At 45.2% G+C, this 18,683-nt stretch overlaps 1 protein-coding gene across 3 annotated transcripts in view; it reads right to left on the bottom strand.

Moving 5' to 3' along the window:
- The window catches only part of UBE4A (ubiquitination factor E4A), a 29,703-nt gene extending 14,381 nt beyond the window's left edge, over positions 1 to 15,322 (bottom strand). Inside the window, exons 1-10 of one of the 3 annotated variants that reach the window (XM_024207284.1) lie at positions 15,251 to 15,322; positions 12,334 to 12,495; positions 10,642 to 10,818; positions 7,016 to 7,128; positions 5,616 to 5,768; positions 5,310 to 5,469; positions 3,702 to 3,904; positions 2,894 to 3,085; positions 1,469 to 1,802; positions 1,070 to 1,196 (exon numbers count right to left, since the gene is read on the bottom strand). In XM_024207284.1, coding sequence (XP_024063052.1) covers positions 1,070 to 1,196; positions 1,469 to 1,802; positions 2,894 to 3,085; positions 3,702 to 3,904; positions 5,310 to 5,469; positions 5,616 to 5,768; positions 7,016 to 7,128; positions 10,642 to 10,818; positions 12,334 to 12,454 — 1,580 coding nt within the window. In that variant the 5' untranslated portion in view covers positions 12,455 to 12,495; positions 15,251 to 15,322. Of the gene's footprint in view, positions 1 to 1,069; positions 1,197 to 1,468; positions 1,803 to 2,893; positions 3,086 to 3,701; positions 3,905 to 5,309; positions 5,470 to 5,615; positions 5,769 to 7,015; positions 7,129 to 10,641; positions 10,819 to 12,333; positions 12,496 to 13,560; positions 13,580 to 15,250 lie in introns of those variants that run through there. The other 2 variants (XM_024207288.1, XM_024207287.1) reach the window with 2 other exon arrangements.
- Between the last annotated feature and the right edge of the window lie 3,361 nt (positions 15,323 to 18,683).

Genomic DNA, 18,683 nt, shown 5'->3' with positions numbered 1-18,683 from the left:
ATCAGACAGTGAGCGATTGGGAGGGTGTAGTTCCAGAAAAGGAGCTCTCTTACAAACTGGTCTGCAGAATGAAAAATCTGGTGATCCACCGGTGCTAACTGCACCAGATGGCTAGCTTGGCCTATGCAGTTGTAAATCCTCAGATTACCAAAGTCAGGGATTTTCTAGGTAATGTGGTGATGTTTCCTTGCATACATTTTCAGTTTCCCAGCAACAAAGCCATTTGCATAATTTTCGGCTATTTCTATATTTAGATAATAAACCACACGGAAGGCGAGTATGCTTGGATCATTAGTGACCTCACAGTATCCCGGCAACAATTCACAGTGGGAGGCTAAGGGAACAGTACATTTTAGCGTCCAGACCACCACTTCCTGAGAAGAGCAGCCAGTTATCTTCCTAACCTGCTTAAAATGAAACCCACTCACTATGGCAGTTCAAATATTCTACAGAGTACAAGTATCCTGAGACAGTTACACTCTCCAGTACAGACAGGAGACATGGGCCTTTTCTCTTCTGGGGAAAGATCAGCAGCTAAATGATAATGAAAGCTAACAAGCCCATGAACCAGACATTATCAAAGTCAAACCAGGGGTCCAACTCTTCAGTAGGCCCAAAGATAACGCCTGGTTCATGGGCTTGTTAGCTTTTAATTTGAGCACAGGTGAAATAAACCCCAGGCTGAATTGTTAGCTATAGCCTGGAGCTCAGGTGTCATCAGCACAGTCAGAAAAACAGGCATAACAGTGTTGGACCTCAGATATTGGAAGGATACTCCCTGTTCAAGAGTATTTCTGGCTGGTTTTTTTTTTTTTTTTTTTTTTAAATATTGAATGGATACAGAGTGGTACTAAAAACACACATTTCCCTTATGATTTTAGCATTCTTCTGTTATTTGAGAACACCAGATGTTACCTGAGCCTAGGCAAAAGAATCTCTCTCTCAAGCCTGCACACACCCTGGTTTAAAATACATCCATAAGAAATAAAGGTTTGTGTGGCACTTCCCTGTTATCAACACTGATTATAACCACCATTTCCTGGACTTACAAGGCTAGCAGAGGAGTTACCTGTGAAATCCTAAATGGAGGGTGTATTGTGTCAGGACTAAATTCTCAGTCACCAGATTGTAGCTGTGGGCAAACTCTGGCTCCTTCTCAGTCACAGCTGGAATCAAACATGTTTCTTTTTCCAAGCCTTAAATAAATTAAAAGCACCAGTGAATTAACACTGCCCCGCTGGGTCTGGGAAGGGGACTTCAGCACAGTCAGAAAGACCCGACTTGGTGTGGGTGATATTTTAACTTTTTTCAGCTTCTTTATTCCTTCCCCACTACCCATCTAATCCGTTGCCTCCTTTTCCTCCTGGAGAGGCATGAGGTATAGTGTTGTAGGGGAGACAAAGTGCTTGTGAGCCCAGATGGAAGCAAATGCAACACAAGGCGAGCATAACATTTCTAGCATACCTACCTTTCATATGCACGTTCTTACTTCTCCTCTCCTCTTCATTCAGCTCTTTCAGGGCACAGTAGGTGGGATCGAAGGTGAGAAGCCTAGGAGATCTGGGTTTACAGAATGGCTGGCACAGTTTCAGGAGGGCAGCTCCTAGATTCAGAAAGAAGGCATCCGAGGCATACATCTGGAAGAAGATCTCTGGCATCTGGTTAGCCCAGATTTTGGTACGGCCTGCATTGGCATGGAGACAGTTTCCAAGCCAGGACAGAATCCTGTGTTTGGTCTCTGGAGACAGCTGTAACAGGTTCTTCAGCATCTGGTAGATTTTCTCATGGAACTGGGCCATAAACTGTTACAAAAAATAAAATAAACCCAATCCATCATTGAAGGCATTTTTGAAAAAGACCCATTTCACTTGCACTTTCCAAGGTTGGTCTGAGAGTTCACAAGTCATCCTAATCTTCTGGAAAGTCCCTTAGGGCCTGCCTACCCTGCCGCTGGGAGCTTGCCTCCCGGCCTGGCTAGACACTCATGGGAGCTCTGCTCCAGCTAGCATGCTAAAAATAGCAGTGTGGACATTGCTGCCTGGGCAGTGACTCGGGCTAGCAGCCCAAGTCCAAACCTGTCTGCCCCTGGGTCCGAGCTCAGGTGGCTAGCCGGAGTTGTGGGTTCACGTGACAATTGTTAGTGCGCTAGCTCAGAGGGAGTTAGTGCGAGTCTGTCGACCCCATGCTGGGAAGCATGCTCCCAGCTGGAGTGCAGACATACCCATAGGTGTTTAGGTGTAGCTCCCACGCCCCCTTACCAGTGTCTCCTGTCAGAGACAACATGTGATGAGCAGAGCAACCCTGAAGCCAACAGCAAAAAGCAAGGAGGACACTTTAAGAGATATAATGAATTGTTTCAATGGAAAGTAAAACCAAACTTCTTTATAGGTGACTGGGTGGAAAGATGGTCTTGTGGTAGGGCACATGACTGGGAGCCAGGTGATCTGGGTTCTGCTCCTGGATCTGCCAGGCTCTCTACGGGGAACCTTTGTGCTTGAGTCTTCTCACCTGCAGAACAGGGATTACAGCTATCTTCCAGGGTTTGTGATGCTTCATTCATTAATGTCTAGAAAGTTCTTTAAGATTTTGCAGTTCTGCAGCACCTTCCATCTGAGCAATCCAAAGCATTTTACCCACATCCATGGAGTTATTCTCCCAACACCCTGTGAGGTCTGTGCTATCCTCATTGAACAGGTGGGGAAACAGCATCACAGCACACAGAGGTGGAGTGACTTGCCAAGGTCATACAGCCACCCTGTGGCAGAGCCTGGAACAGAACCCAGATCTTCTGAGCCCAAGTCGTTTGCTGTAACCCATTACAAGGCTTCCTTTCCTTAGGAATACACACTGTGGTTCAGTATTAGAAAGTGGCACTGATGCACTTCAGCTCGACCTGATGAATGTTGGACTCCTGCACTTTGATCTCTTGTGGACTGGATCGGGATGGATTCAGAAAGTATCCATGATTCTCCACTACGCCTGGGGTCTTTAGCAAGCAGGAGATGCTCAAGATGACTCCTAGCAGGGTCTTCTGATACATCTGCCCATGGGTGGGGTCCTTTGGTTGAATGTAGTCTACAAAAACCTAAAGAGACAGAAGAGGTGCATGCTATTGTTCATAAAAGTATGAAGAGAACCTGTTGATTTGGGAGTGGTCAGAGAACAGTAGGAGTAACTTGTTAGAGAAGGAACGTGGGAACAAATTATTTCATTCTCGCTCTTGTTTTTTTCTCATAGAGGATGAAGATAAATACATAATTTGTGAATCACGTAGGATGCTGCACGCAGCCAATACACAATCCCTTTACTACAGCTGGAATGCATGGGTCATAGCAGCACACTTTACTGAGAGTGCACATTCACCAGAGCAGAATGTGAGCCCTGCACATATCCAGCCTGTCATTTCATAACAAAGCCAAAGCAAAAGCCATGAGCCACCGCACAGGAAGGTACATCTACATCAGACCCACCAGCCTGTGGAGGTATTCAGTTTCTCTCCTTGTTGGCGAGCTCATCAGCAAGGCTAAGCGTCAAAGGGCCACAGAAAGTGAATTACTCTCTTTTATGTAGAGGTAGTCTTTCTGGGTAATGGCAGAGGCATATTAGTGGGACAGTGTAGAGGGAATTTGCTCTGCTGCCGCCTGTGTAGCACTTTTCCAGGGGACAGCTGGCACTTTTCACCAGCACTAACACACACTTACCTGTGCTATATCTTTCTGTCTGGTGAAATAGAGGAGCATATCCAGATATGTGTAGAGCAGATTCTGACAAAGGTCCAGGTCTTTGATTCTACCCAACAGAATATCAAACACAGGAACCATGACCTCCCCAAATGTCCGTACTTCCTCATCCATTGTCAAGGCTTCTATGACCTCCTCAAGAAACTCAGTCACATCTTCAAAGTCTAAGAAAAGAAGTAAAGGGCAGGGGTAGAAAAACATTTAACAGAAATATTTAAAGTATTTTTTAGTGGCTTCAGCCCATTAACACTTCAGGCTCATCTCGTTATAATCCTTCACCATCAGCCAATTAGGTAACATCATATTGTCAAATACCAGCCATAGCAGGACGGCGGGTCACGTGTACAGCAAGCTCTGGGGGGCTGCATGGGTTAGCTCATGCTTTAGCAAGTCCATATCTAGAGACTCCTGAGATATTGACTACTTAGGGATAATTTAAATCAAGAGACAAGAATTTCCAACACATTTTAAGTAGAACCAATTGTGCTTGACAAGGACATTAGAAACATTCTTATCACTAGACACATTTTCCTCCTGCCAAGTGGACATAGTTGTGTTTTCAGATGGGATAAGGACACTAACTAAACGTACTTGAACTTCCCCTCTGATTTTAAATCCCTTATAAAAGAGGGGGGGGGTCTCAATATTTTATTCTGTAGAATACTTTGTGAGAGAGAGAGAGAGACAGACAGACACAGACTCACTCTCATAGACCAGTTCTCCTCCCAATACCAATCCCATAAAATTCAGTGGACCCCAGGAGGGGCCCTTGGGTGACTGGTATCCATAGACTGCACTTTGGCCCAAAGTGTTAACTTCTCTAGTGACACAGAAAGCCAAGAAAGCAGATGGCAATTTCCCCTACACTTTGTGTTGAAAAGAACTGAGCTGTTCACAGGCTCCATCCCATTTCTGGCTCTACTCGCTCCTGTTCAAAGGTTACTTTAAACTCTAGGAATTGACCTATTAGTTAAGGTTCCTGACATGGTCAGATGCACCTCTTCCAAGATGTTTAAAGAACTTATTCTTATTCCTTGCCCCTTAGGTAACTTATAAGTTTGGATTTTAATTTGTACATTAGATCAGATCTGTTATTTACAGTGGGTGAAATCCTGGCCCCTTTCAAGTCAATAGCTAAACTCCCTTCGATTTCAAGGGCACCAGGATTTTACCCATTATGTTTATGAAAATATACAAGACAAAGAGTTAACAAAATGTCCAGACCCTCAAAGGGTAAAATACAGTTCAGCCAGCTTTGCACTCACCACAGGTTTCTATCAGTGGGGTTAGTTTGTCTTGCTAGCGTCAACTGGTTTTACTTTCACCTTTACACAAGACCTTGAGCTGTCCTGAGGCCACCAAACTTGCCCTATTACTTTAGGCATTTCTCTAAGACTATCTACTGCTTACATGGCTCACTTGATTCTGAATGTCAAGCTTGGACCTTAAATAGCAGAGAAGTTGGGTTTGATGTTCTTGTTATAAAGTGGAAAGAAAAAGCAACAATATTTGGTCATCTGAGGATAACTACTAACCCGCCAGGAGAAAGAGACGTAGTTATAAACTTACGTGCTCCTCTCAGTGCCTCCAGCATCAGGTCCACCAGCTGCTCATAGACATTCTGGTTGACATAGATCTCTGAGGTGAGAAGAACAGTGCGAGTGTTCGACACAGTCAGATTCCTGCAGCGAACCGCAAAGGGCAGCAGGTTCTCTGGCACTTTGGTTATCTGCATGGAAAGAGGAATTGAGACAGAAGGAATGATGTCCCCTGAAGTGTACCGGTATATGTGGATAGTCTGCCCACTTGCTCATTTCAGGTCAGTAATCAGACCGCATATGATGCTACTTCCCCTTCCCAAGGCTGCCTACCTACCTCTTCCTTTGATCTCTGGAAACAGGCATATAAGTAGCGAAGAATCTGTTTCTCTCCTGCGTCTCTATCTGCTGAAAGATTCTGTGTGCTGACAGAGGTCATGTAAATCAGGTGATTTCCTGGTTCCTGGAGCAACAAGCGGGTGAAGAGTGCCTAGACACACAATTAAAAATATACTGAAAATAAACACACAATCCCAAGTGTCTAAAGTCACAACCCTCCTCGTTCCCCCCACAAAAAACACCCCACACCAAATCATCCTAACACAGCTCCTTTTTGCCCATTAGGCTTTCCTTCCCTACTGAGAAATGTACAGAGTTCAGTGCTAGACCAGTGGTTCTCAGACTTTTCCCAGTCTGCTAGGCCAACAGCTTCTCCACCCACCTTCAAAATTTACAGCAGTTTTACTAATAGGGGTCTGTAACCCTTGTCTTTGGAAAAAAAACCTGACAAGCATTAGCATGACAGTCCTGTTAGAGGAGCAGGTCTCTTTACAATGTTTTGATGAGGTGGATGGTGGCAGAACTGAGTACTGGAGCACCAACTCCCACTGTCCACTGTTATAAGCAAAGGCGTTCTTACCTTCCAGAGGGCGGACACAGCAAATTAAACTGGAGGAGTGGGAGAGGCCTTGGGATTTTATCCATTCCGTCACCATACTCCTAACCTGTATCTTCCCATTCAGTCTCCCACATTGGCAGCAGATCTCTGCAGCCACTAGGAGGAGCTAGTATTAGCTAACCCTATAAGCACTCCAAAGCTCACAGCCACTAAGCCTGAAGTCACTTCCAGCCCAGTTGTCACAGGCAGCAGCACATTTGACCATTAGTGAACAAGTCTGCACTTGAGGGTAAACTCTAATATGCTGTGCAGGGAAGGAGCAGAGTTCAAGTTACTGTTAGTAGCCGAGAGCCAGATTTTTTGTGCACTGTAAGAACTAAACCGTCCCCATCAGTAAAATCTCAATTTCAGCTAACAAAAGCCGTGAACAGAAATTAATGACACCTTCTCGATTTGGTGAGAAATAACCACCTATACCTAACCCACAGTGCCTTCCCAGTGCCCAGAATGCAGCCAGTTTGGCTCTCCACAGCCGCTGCTTCCCAAAGCAAATTACCAAAAGAAGGTCTATTGTTAGCCTAGTCTAAAAACAACAAAAAAAGAGCCGAGCACGCTGGTTTCTCAGTAACATGTGCACGAGTTAAGCTCTCCTCCCATATCATTAATGTTTTATGCAGACCTGATCTTTAAATAGGAGTCATTAAATAGCCACTTGGGACTGGACTTTTGAGGAGATACGCGGCAATCAGGTACCTGCTTATTAATCACTGCACCTTCTTTAGCTCAGGACTGCCAGACACCAACCTGAAAGAGACAAGTTGACAGAGAAGTGGTGATACCTGTTCAATGTTTTCCATGTCAAGCCAGTCTTGTTCATCCAGTTCTGCAGCCATTTCCTCCAGATACACACAGCGAGCAGGAATTCCATTGCCGCTCTTCATACTGGGATCACCTGGGGATAATCAAATCCACTTAAACAAACCACCACAAATATGTGCCTACCGACAGTGCGTTCAGCACATTGGACCTTGCCTGCTAGAGGGAGCTAACTGCTGTAAACAACTATCAAATATCCCCATCCTCCTGCCATAAGGTTTCCTATAGAATTCTGTTGAACCTTTAGTTAAAAGCTCTCTCTTCTGAGCAAGTGGTTTTTGCATGATTGCTTAAAAACAGGTTTCACTCTAGAACATGATATACCAGTTATCTTTTAAAAGGTACACAAACGACAATACAACATCCACTGCACAACACACAGGTACACACCAGAATCCTGTTTAAGAATCAGTTTGGGAAAAATCCATTTTAATTGTAATATCCCAATGTTCACTAAAGCCAGCCCCATAAGACAGCGAACTTCCCAATTTACACATACATACAGAAGCTCACTTTGCAAGAACAAAGTGTGCTCTAGTAGGTATTTTAATACCAGGCCAGTCAATCAACGTATAATTGGTTTCCACTGGGATTATCACATTCTTCACCCATAGCCAAATGACACCAAGAAAGGTGCAAAATTCTTTCCTGCCTTTGAGAACAACTTTTTGTTTCAGAAAGTGGAAGTAGTAAGCAGAAGAACAGCCATTTTAGACTTGATTCTGACCAACAGGGAGAAATTGCCTGCAAATCTGAAGGTGGAAGGTCATTTGGGTGAAAGTGATCATGAAATGATAGATGTCATGATTCTAAGGAAAAGAAGAAGTGAGAGAAGCAGAATAAGGACTTCAAAAAAGCAATCTTTAACAAACTCAGAGAACTGGTAGATTCCCACTGGAAGAAAATCTAAGGGATAAAGCAGTTTAGGAGAGTTTGCAGTTTCTTAAGGAGACAATATTAAAGGCACAATTCCAACTATTCCAATGCGAGGAAAAGATAGGACAGAATATGGCTCCATCAGGAGCTCTTTAATGGGCTGAAAATCAAAAAAGAATCCTACACAAAATGGAAACATGGACAAATTGCTAAGGAGGCATACAAAAGAATAGGACAAGCACATAGAGACAAAAATCAGAAAGGCTAATGAGCAAAATGAGTTGCACCTAGCAAGGGACATAAAGGCAATAAGAAGTTATTTAAATACAAAAGGAGCGAGAGAGAGACGAGAGGAAACTATAGGTCCTCATCTTAATGGGGAAGGAGAGCTAATAATTGATGACATCAAGAAGGCTGAGGTGTTGAATGCCTATTTTGCTTCAGACTTCACTGAAAAGGTTAATGGTGATCAGTCGCTCAACACAATGTTAAGAACCCAGGGAAAGAACAGGTTAAAGAATATGAGTTAGATGTACTCAAGTCAGCAGGTCCTGATGAAATTCCTCCTAGGGTTCTTAGGGAATTAGCTGAAGCAATCTTGGCACCATTATGTTATCTTCAAGAACTCGTGGAGGACAGGTGGTGATGTCCCAGAGGACTGGAGAAGGGCAAACATACCTATTTTTAAAAAGGGGAACTATAGACCAGTCAGCCTAACCTTTGATACCTGGAAATGTACTGGATCAAATTATTAGTGTCATCCTCGAGGTGCTTACAGCTATAAGGAATACCCAGCATGGATGTCAAAAACAAATCATGCCAAGCCAACCTAATTTCCTTCTTTGCCTGCGTTTCTGGCATAGTGGGGTGGGGGGGAAGTGTAGACATGATTATCTTGATTTTAGTAAGGCTTTTGACACAGTCCAACATACCATTCTCATAATCAAAGTAGGGAAATGAGGTCTAGATGAAATTATTGTAAGATGGGTGCACAAGTGGTTGAAAGACTGTAGTAGTTATCAGTGGTTCATTGTCAACCTGGGACAGCATATCTAGTAGGGTCCCACAGTGGTCACGCCTGGGTTCAGTATTATTAAATATTTTCATTAATGAGTTGGATAATGGAGTGGCGAGCATGCATATAAAATCTGCAGATGACACCAAGACAGGTGGAGTTGCAAGTATGTTGGAGACAGGATTAGAATTCAAAATGAACTTGACAAATGGGAGAATTCATATGAAATCAACAAGATGAAATTCAATAAAGACAAATGTCAAATACTTCACTTGGGAAGGAAAAATCAGAGGCTCAACTACAAAATGGGGAATGACTGGCCAGATGATAGTGGTACAGCTGAAAAGGATCTGTGGGTTATAGTGGATCACAAACTGAATATGAATCAATAATGTGATGCAGTTCCAAAAAAACTAATATTCTGGGGTGCACTAACTGGAGCATCCAGTTAAGATGTAAGATACAGAGGTAATTGTCCCACTGTATTCAGAACTGGGGAGGCCTCAACTGAAGTACCGTGTCCACTTCTAGGAGTCACACTTTAGGAAAAATGTGGACAAATGGAAGAGCCCAGATGAGAGCAACAAAATGATAAAAGGTTTAGAAAACCTCACCTATGAGGAAAGGTTAAAAAAACTGGGCATGTTTAGTTTCAAGAAAAGATTACTAAGGAGGGACCTGATGATAGTCTTCAAATATATTAAGGGCTGTTATAAAAGGGACAGTGATCAATTGTTCTCCATGTCCACTGCAGGTAGGACAAGAAGTAATGGGCTTAATCTACAGCAAGATAAATTTAGGTTAGATATTAAGAAAAACTTTTTAACAATGGGGTAGTTAAGAATAGGATGGACAATCACCTGTGAGAGATGGTCTAGATTTATTTGGTGCTGCCACAGTACAGGGGCTGGACTTGATGACTTCTCAAGGTCCTTTCCAGTCCTACATTTCTATGAAACATCGAATAAATCACCCTGATGATCAAGTAAATCACTTCCCATCCAATCCCTAAAAGTGAACTTTACAAATAAGGGGCTAACACATCACCACCGACTGGGGTTTTAGGAAAGCAAGATGTGAATCATATCCTAGCTGCATGGTCATGCCAAGTGGGGATAATACAAACTCCATTTTAGCGCTTTACATTTATTCCAGGCTGGATTGATTTAAATCACCAAGTGGAAAATCTCAATTTAAATTATCAATTTTAATCAAACTTTTCCATTTGTAGTTCAGTTATTTTCTAAAGAAAGCTGCATTCTCATTGGCTTATATAACCATTAAAACATGTTGATTTACAACTAAATAGATGTATTGCATCTGATGAAGTGGGCATTCACCCACAAAGCTTATGCTCCAATACTTCTGTTAGTCTTAAAGGTGCCACAGGACCCTCTGTTGCTTTTTACAGATTCAGACTAACACGGCTACCCCTCTGTAACTAAATAGAGCCTTTACACTAGATTTGTTACATCTTTCTGCTACCTAGGAGGGTACACCATAACTATATGCAGTGTGCAGTCACACGCATCTGACACTAGTCTTCAGACTTAATCTCAACCCCTGGGAGCCAAGATTGCTCCAGACTAACACACACTCATAACTACTCCCATGGCTGAGTTATTGTGCTTGCCAAGTAAATCTTGTAACCCTGAGAGTCTGGTGGGTAACACAAGTCTTCACTGCATGTCCACTCACTGTTGTCAAGGGTGATGAGGAAGATCCTCTGGATCATGTGATTGATGTTGAGCTGTTCACACAGCTCCTGCTGGGAGCGGAAGGAGCGGCTGATCTCAGCCACAGAGTAGTCGCAGTCATCCAGACTCTCTGATACACTGTTATCTGAGTCATCTTGGCTGGCTGAGGTTTCATCTGCTGGAAAAGAGAAGATAGTAAATAAACATGTCTCTGGCCCAGGAAGAAATTAACACTGCAGCATGAGGGGTAAGCAGTGTGTCTCTGGGAACAAAAAGGGCTGAACTAACCCAAGGAAGCACTATCAGTGACATGCACAGCTCCTGCCCATCTTTGTGCCGCCACTGATTTCAAACACCTACGCTTAGGTTTCTACATGTAAAACCATGAATTATTCATTATCTGGCAAGCACAGCAGTAAGCACACTATGGTTATAGTGCAGTTCTGCTGAAGGTAGTGATGATGTAGGCTGTGATGTACACCATTTTGTAACACTCTGCTCAGACCAGGGTTGGACAACAAGTTGATAAAGAACCCTGTGTCCTGTCTACACACTATATTCATCGATTGCCAGCATCACTGGCACTGCCATGGAGAAGAGTTACAGGCCCATACACTGTCTGCACGCCACGCTGAAGAATTAAGGAAGCAATGGCATTTTGTTTTGTAGAATACAAAGTGCCATTTAAAAATATTTATCTCTGAAAAGACTGTCTGAACATAGGCACCTGTCAAACAGTGCAAGTCTTAGAACAAGAAATTTAAACCTTTCACGTCAGATAAATTGCTACTGAAAAGCAAAGTAGACCTACTGTCAGAATAAAATAGAGCACTACACTCTGTGGGTAAGAAACAAGTCACCCTGCCCATTCAGATTGGTTGGTGAACGGCCAAGGAGACATCCACACCCTTTCCCAAGCATTCTTGCTACTTCTACAACTTGCCTTCTGCAATGGTGCATGGCCCAGTTCCCATTCTCCCTCCTTGTGTCCCCAAAGACTCCCATATGGATGTGGTAAGACAAGAGTATTGCTTTAAATAATAATATTTAGCCCTTATACACTAATGTCCATCTTTAGAACATTAATTTGTAAAGACTTCCTGTGACATAGCTGATATAATTATTCCCCAAATGGAGGCAGCAAGATTGATGCCAAGCACCCACAGCTCCCTGTGCTCAGGACTTCGGGGGGGGGGGGGGGGGGGGGGGAGGAGGAGAGAAGGGAATCAAGGCACAAGTGACCTGGTCAAAGCAAGAGTCAGTGTTCAGTCTGGGATCAGAACTCAGGTGTCTCTGGCTCCCAGTCCTGAATTCAGATCAGGCTTCTCCCCCAAGATTTTCTAGTGGACTACAAAAAAGTTGGCTCAACAATTTAGGGCCTGATCCAAAGCTCACTGAAGTCAACTGCAAGACTCCCAGTGAATTCAATGGGCTTTGGATCAGGCCTCAAGTGCACAAAGTAAGATGCTATATTGACATACAAATAATACTGTGGCCACCCGACAATTCTGACTCCTGGCTACAAGTGTCCAGGCCTGAAAAATATTTCTGTTTATGGATGGTCCCAAACCTGCCCAGGGTACTGAACCTGAATAGTTAACACATACCAGAGTATGATAACCTTAGAGATATGTGGTTAGGGAAGACCCTCTGCAACCAGAGCTGCATTGTTTGGTCTCCCTTCTCCTCTTACCAGTGAGCTGCCTCAGCTGCTGTTTTTGGATTGCTGCAAACTGCTTGGCATCAGCTAGGGAGCTGAAGAGGGCTGCAAAAGGGTTACTTGAGATGCTGTTGTTATTCTCTTGGTCTGTCATTTCACTTTAAAGTGTGCTCCATCCAGACGTGGGGAGAGGGGCTGAAGAAAGAACAGGTATGACAATCACAAAGCAGTGGTTAGCAGCAGCAGCTACAATTCTTAAAGTTTAAAAATCAAACCAGAAGTGCCTTAGTGGGGAGGATTTTTTCAATTAGGAATCCAAGAGTTAAGACAATTTAACTACACATCTAAGAACCCACCATTAAAAACAGTATGCCTGCTTTCACATCTATTAAAACTGAAGGAGTACACAAGCGCTCTACCTTGATACATTTTTTCAATGTTTAATGATACCTTTTAACTCATTAAAATTAAGCATTGAACTGAAACTGAAAAGAGCAAGGGAATTCAGTTATGGATGCTTAGCTGTACCTAACAAAATTCATTTCTTGTTAAGGTATCTTAGTACCTATTACAGTAGGTGATCTTACATGGAAACAGTGTTGCAGTACTGCAGACAAAGGCCATGCCTACACTAGCATTAATTGGGAAACAATATCCATGATGGGAACACTAATGGAGACAGGACACAGATGTTTTTACAGCAACGTTGTCTAGATCTGCTATCACTGGTAAGAATGCTGGGATCTGGTCTATGCTAGCACTCCTACCATTTCAGCACTACGGGAGCTGGCAGGAATACCCAAAGAGGCCAGCTAATGGTGGAAAGGAAGCCCAGTCCATTTGTTGATCCTTACTATTTCTTCTAAAAGTTATTAATTCTTCATCAGAGCATTAAAATAATCAGATGCAACACTCGGCAGACCACTCCACCTGTCCTTCCCTACAGAAATACAGGCAGTATGGAAAGTAAAATAGCTTAACTTTTAGCCTAGAGTTTTGCTGGTTTGCCATGGAATAACTTCCTAATTTGTAACACATGCAAGCCAGATTTGGTTTTTAACTGAGGCAGTATTTCATTTATTAGGAACAGCCAAGGAACTAGCCTTGGCTGTTCCTACACTGGACTACAACGTCCCTGTCAGACTGAAAGAGCAATTTATATTTATACCCTTCTAGACATTTCAAGAGACCATGAATCGCAGCTTGTGGAATACTGCTGTACACAAGTCAATCTAGTGCAAAGCCAAAGGACAAACTTACTCAGCCTGTTTACACAGCTGATACCTGCAGAAAAATTCAAGGACTCACAAAGTCACAATAGCACTAAGTGCGTTCCTTCTTTCCCCTCAATGGAGACAGAGTTCTGCATCAAATCACATTATTCAAGCTAGTGAAAAAAATTGAGCATTTAGGTTTATTGGTATGAAAGTAGATGCTAATGTTTTATTTATTATATAGTGAAATGTCATTCAAATGACTGCTCTAACAGATAGAGCAACAAGGTGGGTGAGGGACTAACAGCTCTAATTCAAGCCAAAAGGTAGCTCCGGTGCCACAACTTGCAGATGGAGCAAATCCAAGAAAACCCCAGAAGCACAATATTGTATAGAAGTGACTCCCAACATTCTTCTGGTGAAAAACCCCTTGGAAGAGATTGGAATGCCCTCCCCATGTCTCCTCATGCCATGCATCACAGGCAGCGGCATCTTCCTTCTGACCATTCTCCCTCTCCTGCCCATATCTACCTCAGCACTCTCTGTCCTTTTCCTCTTTGCTTTCTAATTATTGGGCTTTCTTGTTTTTGTTCTTATTCTGCAGCTCCCTCCTCCTTGTTTCCTCCCGGTTAGCATAGCCATTGGTACTGGTTCCAGAGTGTTGGATGACAAATACTTCTGCAATTTAGCAGAGTGCCATAGGAGCCCAGGAAGGAAACTTGAGTTAACAGTCTTTGAGAGCTGCTCCTGTGGTCAGCTTTGTTAGGCAGGGCAGGGCCACTGTGACAGCAGGGACACAAAGCAGGTGAAATTCAAGGCTCTATCACTGCTTTACCCACATCCACAAACACACATCTGATTTGGTGGGGCTGGCTCATGCAACTTTCTCCACCTGCACTGTTCTTCTCTTCCTCACGCTCTCTCCTCCACCCATCTCTCTCACACAATTCAAAGAACCTGAGGATGGGAAACTTGTGCACGGTAAACCGTTCCCATCATGCTCCCAAAAAACATAACACCAGCACTTCCAGACAGTATTTGCATGTGATGAGCAACTGATGTCCTTCGTAAAGCCCTCTGAGACCTGATGAAAATCACTATATAAGAGTTAAGTGTTCGTAGATGAAAACCTCAGCTCCCCCAAACTTTCGCTCTACGCAAGTGAGCTCATACACAGAATGACAGTCCCGCCAGTCGGTCCTCTCCATTTACCCTGTAAAGTGAGCCAGGGCTCCCTCCCACACGGGGTCCCGTAGCTCGGCTTCCAGCCGTGGGCAGGGCCAGGTGCCTCAGAGGGCGCGAACGGAGCCGGACAATTATTACGTGACCCAGCCCGTCGCCCAACCCCAGCTCCTGACCCTGGGAGAGGTGGGGTCGCTCCCACCAGCGGGGTGCGCCCCTGGCCGGGCCGGCTAACGGCCACCGATGAAACCCCCGCGAGGCTTCGGGCCCCGTGGCCGGCAGTTCCGCGGGCTCAGCACGGGGCCGGAGCGGGAACCTGAGCCGAGCGCCGCGCTGCTGCCGGCGGGGAAGGGAACCGAGGCCCGGCCTGGCAGCCCCCCGCGCCGCAGAGCAGGGGGCGCGGGGCTCCGCGGCTGGTCCCAGGCCCGCCCCGCGCGGGGGCCGCGTCAGGGCCCGGCCGCCCCACGCACGCCCGGGGCTCGCCCCGCCCCCCAGGCCCGCTCCCCACGGGCCGCCCGCCAGCGGGGGGGAGGGGCGGAGCTGCGGCTTCTTACCGGGGCCCGGACGCTTCCACTTCTCGCTCAGCCTCAGGCTGGCAACCGCAGACGTCACCGCCCCGCGCCGCGCGTCACCCCCCAGCGCCGGAAGCGCCTGGCGGCCGGAAGCACGTGGGTAGGCGCCACGTGTTGGGCGGAGGGGGACCAGGCGCTCGTTTCTCCCCCACAGCCCCCGTAACGGGGCTGGCTCCCCGCGCGCCCCGGCTCCGGCTGACGGGGCTCGGCTGCCGCCTCTGCGTGCGGGCGGGGGCAGGGTCCCTCCCGGGGGCAGGCGAAGCAGCGCGTGGCGCTCAGTCCCGGGGCTGGCGGTACTTCCCCGGGGGACACCCTCCGCAGCACGCTCACGGCGACAACGCCCATAGGTGGGCGCCAAAGCTGTCACAGGCCTTTGCCACGCCAGGCTGAACGCAGTCCAGGGCCAGGCTCCTGGGCGCGCCCTGAGCAGAGCCGAGGCCAGGGAGGGGTTTTCGTCCGCGGAGCAGGACTGCACAATCCTCCAGGGCTTGGGCTGCATTTAACACCTCGGCTTAGCTACCAGAGTGGGGTGTGGAAAAACACACCCCTGAGCGACAAAACCCGCCTGTCCACACAGCTACATCAAGGAGAGAGTGCTCTGTGTCAGCATAGCCAATGTTGTTGGGGGAAGTGATGTTCCGACAATGACAGAAACATTCCTAAAGAAGAGCTCTGTGTATCTCGAAAGCTTGTATCTCTCACCAACAGAAGTTGGTCTAATAAAAAGTATTGGGCTTAGGGTGACCAGATGTCCTGATTGTATAGGGACAGTCCTGATATTTGAGGCTTTTTCTTATATAAAAGCCTATTACCCTCACCCCCGTCCCGATTTTTTGCACCTGCTGTCTGGTTACCCTACTTGGGCTACCCTTAAATGTCTGGTTGAACTAGCTACACTGTTTAAGGATGTGGAAAAACACTCCCCTGATTGACATAGTTTGTCAACCTAACTTCTAGCATAGATGCAGCTGTGCTGGTGGAAGAGTGCTGCAGTGGGGGGCGCTGCCTTCAGAGCTGAGCGACTGGGACAACTGTCACTGCTCTCTGACGCCCAGCTCTGAAGGCACACACAAGTGAGGGTGGCAATACCGTGACACCCCCTCCCCCCAAATAACCTTGTGACCCTCCTACAACTCCCTTTGGGGTCAGGACCCCCAATTTGAGAAACGCTGGTCTCCCTTGTGGAATCTGTATAGTATGGGGTAAAAGCACACAAAAGACCAGATTCCGCGGTCCGTGACGCGTTTTTCATGGCCGTGAATTTGGTAGACCCTATTTATAAATCACTTTTCATCCAAAGGGCTTTGTGTCATTACAGTGTGGCAAGGGGTTGTTAATAATCTCAAGTGGTAAAGTCCTTATCACTTAGGGCTAGATTTTTAAAGGTATTTAGGCAGCCATGGGAAATTAGGTGCTTAGGCACTTTTGAAAATCCCACTAGGTCCCTAGCTGCATCTTTAGGTGCCTAAATACCTTTGAAAATCTGGTCCTTCGTTTTTACATTTCACCCAAATTAAGAAACTCAGCCCAGCAACCCCTAGTACTATGCTGGATCAGTGGGTTCTCTATTAACTCAGGGACCACATACAGAGCTAATCACAAATCCGATTTTCTATAGTGCATGGGTTTTCCTTTAACAGACTTGCTTCAAAGTACTGACCTCACCCAGCTTGTTTTAGCTTGTCGAAGCTGAGATCACCTGCACAAACTGATTAGTTTTTTTTAATAATTGTGTAGCAGCTGAAAAGGAACAGAGGGAAAGTCCAGTACAATGCTTTCACAGAGTTCTCACTCTCTGGTTTAAAAATGATTCCCCACGAGGTGGAACTGTTTCAACACAAATCATTTCTAATAAAACACTGGCTTGGTTTGCAAATAAGTAGGTATTCTGTTCATTTGGAGGCACAGACATGACTGCTGGGAATCACAGGAGCAGAGTGAGAAGAACCTGGACTTCAATATTGTGTTTTTCTACTGGAGTCCTGCAGGGATCGTTTCTTATCAGTGACCTGAACGGAAACATAAAATCACCGATAAAGTTTGCAGATGACACAACGATGGGGGAGTGGTAAATAATGAAGAGGACAGGTCACTGATACATAGTAATTGTGATCTCTTGGTAAGCTGGTCACAAACAATATTTCCTCTGTATTTGGCACTGGTGTGGACACTGCTGGAGTACTGTGTCCAGTTCTGGTGTCAACAATTCAAGAAGGATGTTGATAAATTGGAGAGGGGTCAGAGACAAACCACGGGAATGATTAAAAGATTAGAAAATATGCCTTATACTAATGGATTCAAAGAGCTCAGTTTATTCATTTTAACAAAGAGAAGGTTAAGGGGTGACTTGCTCACAGACTGGAAGTACCTACATGGGGAGCAAATATTTAAAATGGGCTGTTCAATCTAGGAGACAAAGTTATAACAAGATCCAGCATTTGGAAGTTGAAGCCAGACAAATTCAGACTGGAAATAAGATGTAAATTTTTAATAGTGAAGGTAATTAACCATTAGAGCAACTTACTAAGGATCGTGGTGGATTCTCCATCACTGGCCATTTTAAAATCGAGACTGGATGTTTTTCTGAAATATATTCTAGTTCAAACAGTCATTATTTGGGTGGAAGTTCTCTGGCCTGTTACACAGGAGGTCAGAGTAGATGATCACAGTGATCCCATTTGGCCTATGAATCTATGGATATTCCTGCAAAGGGCTTTCTTGGGAATCACTGCTGAACACAAAAGTGGGCAACAATAACGTTAAAGCAAACACATTTGGTGAGAAATGGCTACACTAATCCTAAAGCCAAAGGACCAAGTTAATCATGTGCGTAGATACCACCAAAATATTTTATGAGCTAGCTAGTGTGGATATGCACCATTCCCATGTGCTGGATAGAGTAGGAACTGCTCCATGTATCATAACTTATACCTCTGCTTCTAACAGCAGTTCTCCTTAGCTCCCTTCTAGCCTGTGCTTCTGGAGCAGCAGGACCTGAACTCTATCCCTGCTACAGATGAGAAAGTTGGAGTGGCAGGGCTGGGTATTAACCCCCTGAAGTCCGAGGTGGCCACAGATTTTTGTTAGAGTACTCTTGTCTAATTCAGCTCATAATATACCTGAGAAAATGCCCCTTGGGTGTGATTTGGACCTAAAGAAGTTAGCTGCAGTATGGCTACTTTGTGGAGATGCCCAAGTTAGGCACAGTTTTCCTTCTTTGTTTTTAGTGGGCGAATCTTTTATTTGCAACTGAATACTGTATTCTGATCTGCGTTGGCAGCAACTTTGGTGACAGCGAAACAACTTCGGTAACAACCCTGACGTCTTTAAACTGACGTTCTTAGGGGAAAGAAGACAGAGGCTTCCACTCCTAGGCTTCCTGTTGCCAACATCTGAGAAGGCTCTTGTTACTGGT

This window comes from Terrapene carolina, unplaced genomic scaffold (genome assembly GCF_002925995.2).
Source record: "Terrapene carolina triunguis isolate 2854851 unplaced genomic scaffold, T_m_triunguis-2.0 Scaffold374, whole genome shotgun sequence".
Lineage (NCBI taxonomy): Eukaryota > Metazoa > Chordata > Testudines > Emydidae > Terrapene > Terrapene triunguis.
The sequence above is the reverse complement of the archived record's forward strand: the minus strand, read 5'-3'. Positions and strand labels throughout refer to the sequence as shown.